This window comes from Melozone crissalis, unplaced genomic scaffold, assembly GCF_028551555.1.
Source record: "Melozone crissalis strain CALT ecotype California unplaced genomic scaffold, PUWL_Pcris_2 ptg000038l_1, whole genome shotgun sequence".
Classification (NCBI taxonomy): Eukaryota; Metazoa; Chordata; class Aves; order Passeriformes; family Passerellidae; genus Melozone; species Melozone crissalis.
In genome coordinates this window covers 3,526,208-3,538,930 of record NW_026535816.1, presented here as the reverse complement: position 1 = coordinate 3,538,930, position 12,723 = coordinate 3,526,208, and the positions used below count along the sequence as shown (strand labels likewise).

Below are 12,723 nucleotides of genomic sequence, written 5' to 3'. Positions count from 1 at the left end.
CTTTCTTCTATTCTTATAGTATAGTTTTAATGTAATATATATCATAAAATAATAAATCAGCCTTCTGAAACATGGAGTCAGATCCTGGTCCCTTCCCTCATGCTGGGCCCCCTGTGAACACTGTCACAGCAGCAGCAAATTGTACTTCTAAACCTGGTTTCTAAAACTAAAATCATCACTTTTTTCACACAAGTCTGGACTTCCAACCCTTGATTTTGCAATCCCCCTCGTCCTCCGCAGCCAGCCGCAGCAGGGCTGTGTCACTCCACACACCTGGGGGAAGACACACTGCTGCAATTCCTCCTTCAGACAACTTCAACCAGGGACAGAAAACGCAGAGAGTCATTACTGCTGGGAACTTCAGGCACTATTAAACACAGAGCAGAGAAACATCCTTGACATAAAACCCTTCAAACCTCACTAGCAGCCTACATTTTTAGTCAGAAGCGATATTTCCCAAACCAGCTCTCCAAATCCTCTGTAGAGCTTTATTAGAAATCGAGGCTTTGCGGTTCTCTGGATCTGTCTCATTACAGCACAGCCCACAGGACAGAATTTAGAAGGTCAAACCAAGGTGTACACACAAAAATCCTATTAAGAGACCCCAGCATGGTGCTCACTGAAGAGTCATTCAGAAGCTTCCAGGTTTGTCGGGCTTGCTTAGCTGCTCTCTCATGGGCAGAAGCAGCAAAATCATTTTACAGCTTAGCAAAACATTTAAAAGCACTGCAGAAGACAGGATTAAAAAAACCCAAAACTAACATACATGTAAATAAGCAGTAGAGCTGTGAGCATCCATATAATTTTCAGGTGGGTTATTTATCTTCAAGTACACAGACTTTGGGCACAGATTTGCAAGTAGAAGGCAGACCAACCTTCAGGTTTTATCTGAATGTTAAAAGAAGTTTTGTGAATCATGATCCATCTTTGCTCCTCTGACTTTGGGCTAAGTATAATGCAAATTGCTTCAGCATGAATAAAACTTGCATCTTTGACTTTTTCTGTGTGTCTCATTTTTTAATGAAGTTTTTTATAGTAAAGCCTATTCTGAAAACAGATAGAATTTAAGAACTGTGTGCAGTCTCATTTGCATGAACTGAGGGATCTAAAATCAGCACCTGAGCATTCCTGCTATGTGAGTTGAGCTCCTGAACATCCACATGTTAACCAGGACATTTAAGGAGCCTAAAGGGAATCAAAATGAATCCCTACATGCACACCCCATTCCCTTGAACAGTCAACCCTTGAGTGTCCAATGTTTCTGTAAGAAGCCAAACCAAACCCACCCTCCCAGCTGCTTGTGGTTTGTTGTGTTTTCCCCAAAGCTGCTAAGATACACACTTCCACCCACCTATGGCCCTACAGGTTAGTAGAGAAAAAACTGCAGGCACAAATAAATGAGCCATCACAGGATAGACAGAATTTCCAATTACACAGAACACAAGGAAAGCAGCAACTGCATTATATATCACACTGGGTTCATTTATTTAGACAAATGTAACTGAAATGTGTACAACTTTTCAACTGCAGAAGTGTAGTAAAAATACCATCTTTGTTGCCCCAATCTTGCAGTTGGAATTCAAAAGTTATTCCCATTGGGATTTTCCAGCTACTGTTGAGTAACAGACTCAACACATGACTAAGCTGCTTCTTTCACAAAAAAATACTATACAAGGATTTTGCCAGTGGAAGAATAAAACATTTTTGAGAGACCATGTTTATTGTTCCTTACAGCAAGACTTGAGGCTCATTTTTCCTCACCTAGCAGTCTCAGGTAACCCAAACCCATCTTTCTTGCTTTCCTCACACCACGTGAAGCAGCAGGATCTGATTTTGTTGTAAACCTCAGCTCCAGGTAACTTTTCCATATTCCTGTGTGCGCACACACACACAAACACAGGAGTTTACTATTTTTGGGTGCTCCAGGAGAGTTACCAGCAGCCAAGTGCAGCATTTGAGAGGAGCCATCCCAGCCATGGCCAGTGTCACTGGAGGCTGTAGATCTGCTGGGTGTCCCTCACGGTGAGGCTGATGCAGAGGGAGCGCGGATCCTTCCTGTTCTTGCGCACCGTGACCTTCCCTCTCAGGGCCTCTCCTGGAAAACAAGAGGGAATGGCTCTGGTTACAGTGTTCAACCACCCACAGCAACAGCAGAGATGCGCTGCATCCGTGCTGCACAAGGAGCTGTTCTCAATTATCAGATTTTTAAAAGTCTAAAGGAGTTTAAGTTTTCGAAGCTCTTGACAACAAGCCTAAGTCAAACTTTACTGCAGTTAAACCTGGAGAGGTGCCAAGTTGTGGCTGATGCTTCACTTCTCAGAGGTCCACCCAAATTACTGATGTGCCAAATACTTCACCTGTGGCTGGGGAAAACCACTGCAGCCCTGGGATATATTCACCATGCAGCCACAAAAGCACATTCCCTCCCTGCTGCATGGGCCATGTGCTCAGTTTTTGCACTGCATTTCATTTAAATTCTGACCACGTATTTTCTAAATCTGACAGGAAACTACCACAGAAATCTCTGTGGCATTTCGAGTATATATATTATTAATTGCAGGAAGGTGTCAGTGTCATAACATTTGAGAGGCATGTCCTTCAGTTACACCCAGAGCAAATGCTTTTACACAAAAGGCAAAAACCTAATCTCAATTTCTTTCCAGTCCTTACTAAAGCCTTTCATTTAAGGAATATTTGTCAATTAGGAATACGTAACCCACGAAATATAAACACAGACACTTGTAAATGTGTACATTTAGGAAGTTCACTGCTGAGCCACCTCATCCCCCCATTTTAAACCTGCAGGAGCTGCATCCTCACAGAGGACTCTGCTGAGCACATGAGAGCAGGCTGTGATCCCAGTCCAGAGCAGCAAGGTCCCTGCTCCTCTCCCATCAGACCTCCTCATCTTCATCACCCACACTGCTGCTACTTTTCCATCTCACTGCATCCAAGGCATCTTCCAGCTGCTCATTACTCACTGGGATTCTACAAGCCGCTGTTAATATCCTGATAAAAAGGTTCCTTATTGCAAAAAAGAAAATAAATAGTAATTTCAAAACTAAGCTGGTTTCAAATTTAGGAAGCATTTTGGAGCTCTCCATTTGGCACAACTGGCATCTGCAAACAGTAAACTGACAGAAAGTCCCAATCGTAAGTTACAAATGCAGGACATTTTGTTAAAGGTTGCAGTTCAAATATCAAAAAGGCTTATCTACAAGAATAACTGTAGCACCAAGGATCAGAAGAAAAAAATAAATCTGATCATTTTGGGGTTGTTTCATCATGTAACAGTTAGCTGGAGACACCACTACAAGACTGACATAACACAATGCAACTTGCAGAGAATTGTGAAAACGGTTTCACAGATTATTTAAACAGAGAAAGGTTTGCCAGAGAGAAGGACAAGATAAAGGAAAAAAGGCATTATAGTCCCACTCCAGCTAGGAAATTTAACCTGATTTGAACACATTGATTTTCAAAACTGCTACAAAATGACCTATTTATTTTAACATCCTGTGATAACAATTCAGTAAGACTAAAGAGCCTCTCTAAACTAAAATTCCATTATTTCAATTAATTCACACTTCAATCTTCCCATTTCAAACATTAATAAAAACCAGTAAAAATGAAGCAGAAACTTAAATATAATTTCATAAATAGCTGACTTCAGAGAACAGAACCTTCAGACTCTGTTAGTAAAGACAGTTAATGAAACAAAGCAATCCATTCATTTTCCCCCTATTCCTCATGCTGTAGCACATTAAATGTGCTTTTTGGAGCAGCCTTTTCCGAGGGCTGAAGCAAACAACAGCAGTAGCTGAAAGGCAGTTCTGAACAATTAATCAATGTCATGTAGATAGAAAATGACTGATGTTTTCCCCATTCTCTGTCCTGGGAGCTGCCTGGAGGAAGCTGTCCCTGGGACTCAGCTGCATCACCTTGCTCTTATCACGTTCAGCTGAATGCAAGTAAACCACACAGTGCCACTGCAGTTTGATTAGGACAAAGCTGAATCCATTACCATCCCCTCCCTGCATTTTTATTATCCCCCAGAGAGGCTTGAAATTTTCCCCCAAATGGAAAAAGCAGAAAAATTCAGGAGAAGTGCTGTGTAAGCTTGGCCTGCACAGGAAAAAAGGCATCCCTGTGTCCATCCTGATCCCTGTCACATACTGCATGTCTGACTGCAGGCTCTGCAGTGCTGTGCTCTGCACACTTGAGCCAGTTTATCTGGATTGTGGCTTTTACCACCATAAAACCATAAACAACTGCATCTGTCACTTGTGTCTGTGCAATACAATCACACAGGGGCCAGCCTGCAGTCTGTGAGCCAAGGCATCTCCCAGAGCAGAGATCCTGCAGCATCAGGAGAGTCCAGGCCCAACAGATCATGGCTTTTCAGTCTACAAAGGATTTGATCAAAACCAAAGATTCTTGGTTTTGATCAAATCCTTTATAGACTGAAATCTAAAGACTTGGTTTTGACCTAAATCCTTTATAGACTGAAATGAAATCCACAGTCCCTTGCATGCATATCCATCACATCCACTTAAAGCTTGGAACGACCCCTGGCAATGAGTTTGTAACATGAGGAACTACCCTGCCTGTCAACACAACTTGGTGTCTCCTCCCTCTCTGACCCCAAAAAAGGCTCAAAAGAGTTGCCAAAGGCAGCCAGCAATCAAGGTCTTCTAGGTTTCTTTCTTCTCTTTCCCTGGAAAAGTTTTATGAAGCTAACAGTGGGACAAGTAAGAACACAGTACTCAAACCACTATTTATTCTAAACACCATTAAAATCTAAGAAACTTATGAAAGGGCTCACTGGAATTGTTTCAGAGAGCTGCTAGCAAACTGCAGTGGGCTTTGGGCTGAACACACCCAAACTACTGCCCTGCAGGTGAAAAGAACCTTTACAATTCCCCTACAATGCAAAGAACCGCTGAGGGGGTTCTGCCTTCCCAGTCACAAACCAGCAGGATTTGATATGCTCTGCACAGCACGGTTGTCCTTGCTGGAGGCTGACAATTAAACCATGATCTAGTTTAGATAACTGATGCAACACTGACTTGTAGCATGCAACAGAAAAAAAAGCATGTCTCAAAAGCATTACTTGGGTAGAAAATGGTTTGCATATTCCACCCATCTTCTGACAATGGAAAACAAGGAAAGACTGACACAGTTTGCAGTGGGACCAAGAGCATTTCCCTTAAACTCAGGAACTTATCCTTATCTTCCCATTCACCCTCTTGAACTCAGGCACTTGCAGCAGTGCAGAGTGCGCCCTTCCCCTCTGGGCACTTCTCCCACTGAATCCCCAAGCCAGAGTGATGCAATGCAAGCAGCAGTTTCTGTCCTGAGCAGCAGCCACTGCCCTTTGGTGTCACCCATCTGTGGTGCCCTCCCTCTGGGCTGGCTGCTCCCATCAGCTGTTTGCCTTCTGCTGCATCACTGCTCACCCTCTGCTGCAACTACCCTGAGGCTCTGTCCACTCCATGCACGTTCTGAGTACATTCTCTGAGGATTTTTGGTACCAAATTGACACTTTTCAACTGCTCAAGAAAGATGGCTGTGAGTTCTTTAAAAGCGTTTTCATTTTCTAGAGTAACCCCAGTGTGGCAGATACATTTGTCCATGATCCCTTTAAACACAGGACACTTCAGGAGGGCCACAAGGAATCCTATGCAACCACTTGACAAATTTGATACTTCAGAGTATGAGCAATGTCAAAATAAAGAGAATGTCCATAGCAGTGTTCTGGTCTTACATTGTTCTGCATCAGAAAGGCTTTGATAGAGAACTTTTCTCACCAAAATTCCAGTATGCAGCTATACAAGTATAAGAGATACGCCCATATCTTGCAAGATACTCATGCATATATTGATGTATAATTTATGCATATATTTATGTATAACTTAAACCAGGAGCAAGGCTGCTGCAAAGAAGTGAGCACTGCCAGCTGGGTGAGGCAAGCCAGGTTTGTGTGGCTGCTTGAGGTAAGCTGTGTGCACTGCAGAGATGCCCAGACAGCTCAGGCAGCACGCAGAGCTGCCACAGCGATGGTGACAGCCAGCTCCTCCTCAGTGCACAGCTGCAGGGCCCAAACCCGCTCACCTACAACTAGCTTAATTCACCACCTCTTGTACTGAGATTCCAAACTGTATAGCCCTGTCCCAAGCTTTCTCTCAGCAGTTTGACAAAATTCTGAGAAAACCAGATTGTTGTTGCTGTTTGAACCGTATTCCCTCACAGCTGAAGAACTTGCAAAGGGAGGCACCCAAAATAACATCTGTGCCATCAGTCCATCCAGGTTTTCCTGTCTAAATATGGGATCTCTATTACAGCCATGAGAAGAGATTCTCTCCATTTAGTGCCCTGAAACACACACCCAAAAATGTTCCTGAAAAGTCAGCATGATCATTTTAAAATGGAGATTTTGATAAACACAACATAGGACTTGCCAGACTTAGCGTGACCTCAAAATTCAGGTTTTAACATTTAGATTTTAAAAGCCAGCATCATTTTTGGAGGTGCCACTTGCAAATAAATGAGACACATTTCTACAGACACCATGTTGCAGCTGTAGACAGGCAAAACAGACACTAAAATCTTAATTAGGAGCCAAATTATCCAACTGGGATGCACAATATAGAAGTATTTCAGTATAGGATCAAAACATTCAGACAGATTAATCGTGCTAGTGTTGTTTTCCTACTTTTAACAGTGCTGTCTAAGTAGACAAATCAACATTCTTTCAGTTTGTAAATTTACAAACAGCTTTCCAATTACAGAGACGAGGGACTAAAGATAATCAAGGATTTTACAGGAGCTCAGTCATGTGAGTTCTGCTCCAGCTTTGCTGTGCTAGCCCCTTTAACACCACAGAAAAACAAATCAAGGTTTTATTTGCACTGCAAGGCAATAGCAAAAGCACACAATGTTGACAATAGGCTGTTTTATTGCTAATAGAATTTGCCTGCATACAGAGCTGGGTTTTAACTTAAGGCATTATTATTGAAAAGATTCTTTAAAATATGGGCCCTTTAAAATAATTTTTGTAAGCATTTGACTTATTTAGTAAATTATTGAGACAACCAAATGAGAGCGATGTAATTTTTTGTTTGCTTAGCAGGAGTATTTCAACAAACAACAAAAGGAAGAGACTCATTTTTGACCATTGAGGAGAAAAAGACACTGCTTTGGATCTCAATTTCCATCTTCAAAATAAGGACATGTTCAAGCTATTAAAAGGGCTCTAGGAGAAGGTTTGTACTCTATAGGGAGCCTACAATACATCACTGTTTTGTCTGAGAAAACCCAGGATATATTGCTTCTTTCTCCAGTTTAATTTTAATTGCTTGCCAAACAGTTAAAGCATATCCAACATGCTGATGCTATTTCGTTTCACTTGGCTGAAAATCAGCTTCAAGTCTCTTGTCACAGTCCATGAGGAAGAAAACCGGTTTTTCAGAACACATGAGTAGTGAGAGGCTATCCCCCACTCACACATTATATCTGGAGAAGTGAACAGCAATTAGCTATTAAATATATCAGTTTGCATATTCCCATTATATACAGATCTACCTACCACAGGTATCACAGTGAAACTCAGTGGCAAACAATCAGTATTAATTAGGTGTGGATTTTATTGCCTCACTTTCCAGACTTTGGAGCCAGAATGAACCTCTCCCACCCCATCCCAGAGATGCACAGACATCACACCTGGAGTGCAGGAGCAGCAAAGGAGGCAGGATGAGCTCCAAGACCCATCCTTTGGCTTGCAACTGCTCGATTCTGCTATCATTAGAGTAGATCAAACATTCAGTCCTTTTTATGGCTGAGAAAATAGATCTATTTTTACAACAAACACCCTGGCATCAAACAGCTGAGAAAATTAGCTAGTTCATACTGCAGAACAAAACAATTTTGCCATGGCATAAAGGAGCATTTTCCAGTTAAATACCCAGCAGGTTTGGATATCTGTAAGCTCAACCTCTCTTACAGAGCAAAACCAAATACAATCAGGGCTTTATAACCACTCCAGGCATGGCCCCAGAAGCTATAAAGCATCTGATAAGGGGCTTTTAGCCAGCCTTACTATTTTACTCAGAACTAAAAATCTGAGGGAACCATTTTTCTTCACTGGGGAAAAACAGCCACTGCCCTGTCTGAAAGATGCATTCAAAACAAGAAAACATTTAAAATGTGTTTTCCACTAGCAAATTCTTCTTTCACTACCTATTAAAAAGCTACAAGCGAACGCCATCATGGTAACATTGGCCAGATTATTGTAAGACTCATGTTGCATTATTTCTGTTTATTTTCACACATTTACTAGAAACAAAGAAGAGTTTATCTTGACCAATGGCATTCTGGCTTGGGTGTGCAGCAGTGTGGCCAGCAGGGCTGTCCCCCTGCTCTGGGCACTGCTGAGCCCCACCTTGACTCCTGGGGTCAGTTTTGGGCTCCTCTCCACAAGAAAGACTTTGGGGTGCTGGAGAGTGCCCTGAGCTGGGGCAGGCTTTGGAGCACACGTCTGATGAGAAGGGGCTGAGGGAGCCTGGGGGGGCCCAACCTAAAGAAAAGAAGGCTCAGGGCTCTCCACAGCCTTCTGGCTCTCTACAACTCCCTGCAAGGAGCTGGTAGCCAGGTGGGAGCTGGTGCTCTCCCAGGTCATGAGCAACAGGACAAGAGGAAATGGCATCAGGTTGCACCTGGGCTGGACATTAGGAAAAATTTCTCATGGAAAGGGTTGTAAAGTACTGGACCAGGCTGCCCAGGGAACTGTACATGCATCACCCAGTGACATGGTTTAGTGATGTGTTCAGAAGGATGAAAGCTTGACACAGAAGTCTCACAGATATTGATGCTTGGCAGAAAGGTTTTTAAATGTACAGTCTGATGAAGGAATAGAGATGGAAGCAAGTTCTGATATAGAAGAAAAGAATTGCTGAGCCAGTCTCACTGCATAACCAAGGAGGCCAAGGTGTATTAGTTAGAAGGGCTTTTATGGCTTAGAGCAAAGGATAAACCCACCCCAAACAAGAAGATGTTTTTACCAAGCAGGAAGAGAGCACAGGCAAACAAGGCAGCAAATGTGGCAAGTAGAAAAAAGGTCTCAGAATTTTCCACGGCAAGAAAACTGAAAAACAACTTCTGGCTTAAACTGTAATGTACTGACTTTTAGTGATTGGCGAACAGTAACATGAATATGGTAATTACAGTAGTTATGATAGGCTAGAGATAACAGTTAAGGTATAGATTGGTTCTGCTGTATGAAGATGCTCAGCAAAGAAAAGTCTATAATGCATTGTAACCAAAAGAAAAGTATATAATGCATTGTAGCCAAAACCAAAGGGTCTCCAGGCCTGCCTGCAGCTGGAGCTGACAGCTGTAGGCACAGCTTTGTCACCCACCACTCTGGACTGCTGTAACATCTTGGATACAATAAACTGCATTTTGGAGACCCCTGAAGTCCTGCCTCTCTCATTCAGGCTCTTACAGTGGTGTCCTTGGAAATGCTGGGTTAACGACTTGACTCAATGATCCCAAAGGTCTTTTCCAACCTTAATGATTCCATGAATATATTTAGTCAAAAGTACATCTTTGATGTTCCTTCAATTGCCATGATGTATTTCTGAATCTAAGAATTTCTCCAGAGGGCTGATGAACACCAGTAAACACAGGGATAGATAGAAAGGCTTCAAATGACACAAAAATATGTTTAATCTAAATACAGTTATTTCTGCCTCCAGTTCATTTGCACTGAGGAAAGCCCTTCTGAAGACAAGGCTTCCCAAAAAGCTCAGGGCACTCACAGTGCAGCTCAGTCCAACGTGCCAGGCTCAATGAGGAGTGGTGCTAATTCATTAACAAGTGGGACCAGAGAAACAGCTGGAAGTGCATGTTGAAATAGGCTGCAAAATGAGCTTGAACAGTTTGTTTAGCTGAGAAAATGGAAAGACTGAAGAAACAAAAAAAATTGGCTAATGACAAATTATCAAGATGAATATTCAAGTCACTATTTAGACAAAGAGAAGAATATAAAAAAGGAAGATAGGGAAATCTGTACTCACAACATGTCTTGAGCAGAAAGATTTTTGGAACAATGAAGGAGAAGGATCAAAGTCAAGCGATCAAGAGAGGGAATGGTTTCTCCAGAAAAATCATGTAAATTAACATACATTCCTATGTAAGTACCAGGAAGCACCTTCTGCATGGGCTTATGTCATCAAGAACCAACAAATATCCTACAGAAAATAAGACTGGGATTACAAAAGAAAAGGAAATTACATCAGGAGTTTCTCTCAATCTTCTTGAACACTAGAAGCAAAAGGCAGACAATCCTAGATGTAAGTGGTAATTTCATGTAAGATAGAAAACCAGACAGAATGCGCAAAAGGATGGGAAAGGGGAATTCAATTACAAAGAGAAGGAGACAGGCAGCAAGAAAGAGAAACAGCTGTAACAAGATTTGCTATGGGAATAACGTTAAGAAATACGAGCTAATAAAAAGGAAGGAAGGAGTTACAGCACAAGTGATCTTGAAGGTCAGGTTGGTTGGGTTCACACTAGCAGGGCACATTGTTTCTGCAGCTGCCTTCAGAAAGTCACCACACCTAGGCTGGGGCACACCTCCAGTAATTTCACACAGTTGAAAAATGTCAAATGATCTCTGTAATATGAAATAATGTGCATAAATGTCACCGCACTTTTTAAAAATCACTCTATGACATTGAGATTTAACGAGGAGCAGCAAGGAGATCTTAGTCAGCCTTGCCTAGAAAGAGAATCTGCAGAGAACACAAGCCAAGTACAAATGCACCAGAGCACAGGTGCACCCCAGGAAGTGACAGGACTTAAGAAACTGCAAATAAAAATTGTTTAAGAATAAAAATTCAAAGCATGAAAGACAAAAGTGGTATGTCAGGTATCACAAACCTCAGTGCCTCCAGGAAAGAAGCTCCTGGTAAAAAGTTGTCATGTCTGGTAGCTGGAAGAAGCAACTCTAAAAGCACTTCAATTGAGTGCAGAAGCGTCCACACAACATTTTCTACGCTTTCCCCCCAGTATGCCTGATCTATTTACAAACTGCTCTGGTCAGGGCCTCACATTACCATGAGTCTATTAACTGCCCAGCAAAAATGAGCCCCATTCTGAGGCTCCTCCTTTGGTTCTGCTAGTGTGTAAAGAAAAGGGGTTCCCAAAGACAACAGATTCATCACTGGCTGAGAGTTCAACAGTAAATATCTGGTGGCCAAATGGCCACAAATAAAATAACAGCATGAAAATGTAACTGCTCCATTTCCTTGCGTTGTAAAAAGTCCGTGAGAGTCTGAAAGAAAGCTCTACAGGAATAAGAGGTTAGGGTCTGTTCATCTGTGGCACGTCCATCCTCTTGCATGGCCATTCAATGAGACTCATGGATATACTTGTGTCCTTGCTATAAAGCAAGGAATATTTGACTATTTGTACAAAATGTGCTTTCAAGACCTCAAGAACAGACCTAATTAAACCACTAACAAGCATCACTTTATAGTTTTCAAAACCTCATCTCAACAGTTTATCATCTGAATTTTGCTTATCCCTGATGACAGTGAAAACCCTTCTACTTGCATCAAATTCAAGGTGAAACTTATTACAGTACTTAACCATTTTATAAAACTTCACAGTGTACCAAGCAAACCTATTCAATACTTGAAGTTCATGGCTGTGAGTTCGTTAAAAGTGTTTTCATTTTCCAGAGTAACCCCACTGTGGCAGATACAACCCATGCATATATTCATGATCCCTTTACATACAGGACACTTCAGGAGGGCTACAAGGAATCCTGTGCAACCACTTGACAAATTTGATACTTCAGAATATTAGTAACGTCAAAATTAAGAGAATGTCCATAGCAGTGTTCTGGTCTTACATTGTTCTGCATCAGAAATGCTTTGATACAGAACTCTTCTCACTAAAATTCCAGAATGCAGCTATACAAGTATAAGAGATATGCCCACTGGCAAGATACTCATGCACATATTTATGTATAATTTTAGACCAGAATTTTGTACGCAGATGCTTCCCCGGTTTGATGAGACAAAAAAATTCCTTTAACAGCAGCTGAAAGATTTATTTACTAGCTCTTCTTGAACTTGAAATTTACATAATTTTTGAAGTATTTTGTATCTAGCTTTAATGGTAACAGCACTGTAACAGAACTGTTGTTGTACCCCAACTGAATTTAAATATACCTGCTTCTACAGGAATTGGCTTCTCCAGGAGAAAAATTGTCTGTTTCCAGTGTGTTTTGGTACACTGGGGACCCGTTGAAAATAAGACCTGCAATGGGAGAGTTCAAGAGTTTGATTAAAAACAATCTTTTTCATATCACACCACATCAATCAATTACCAAACACAGATGCATATGCAGTCTTTGCTACAGCAAAATAGACTCACTGCCAAACACCTTGACACAAAATAAAATCTTCATCTCTCAAAGACATTTTTAAAATGCATAACTCCAAATGCTCACCTTGTTATGGCAGTTCTTCTCAAAAAATACATCAAAGTAACCAGCAATTGCCTGTAAAAAGAGTTGAAAATGTAAATACAATAAAGGAATAACAATGACACTCAAGAAAAATTCTGTGATTCATATATGCATTTATTGGAATTTCTACTTCTTTTCAAGTGTTTACCAAGAGGAACAAGCTTATATTTATGCTTTCAAGTATG

At 41.4% G+C, this 12,723-nt stretch overlaps 1 protein-coding gene across 1 annotated transcript in view; it reads right to left on the bottom strand.

Moving 5' to 3' along the window:
• Window positions 1–1,461: 1,461 nt before the first annotated feature.
• Window positions 1,462–12,723, bottom strand: part of PRMT3 (protein arginine methyltransferase 3) — a 54,013-nt gene continuing 42,751 nt past the window's right edge. Inside the window, exons 13-15 of the mRNA XM_054283720.1 lie at window positions 12,521–12,571; window positions 12,240–12,327; window positions 1,462–2,095 (exon numbers count right to left, since the gene is read on the bottom strand). Coding sequence (XP_054139695.1) covers window positions 1,986–2,095; window positions 12,240–12,327; window positions 12,521–12,571 — 249 coding nt within the window. The 3' untranslated portion in view covers window positions 1,462–1,985. The remainder of the gene's footprint in view (window positions 2,096–12,239; window positions 12,328–12,520; window positions 12,572–12,723) is intronic.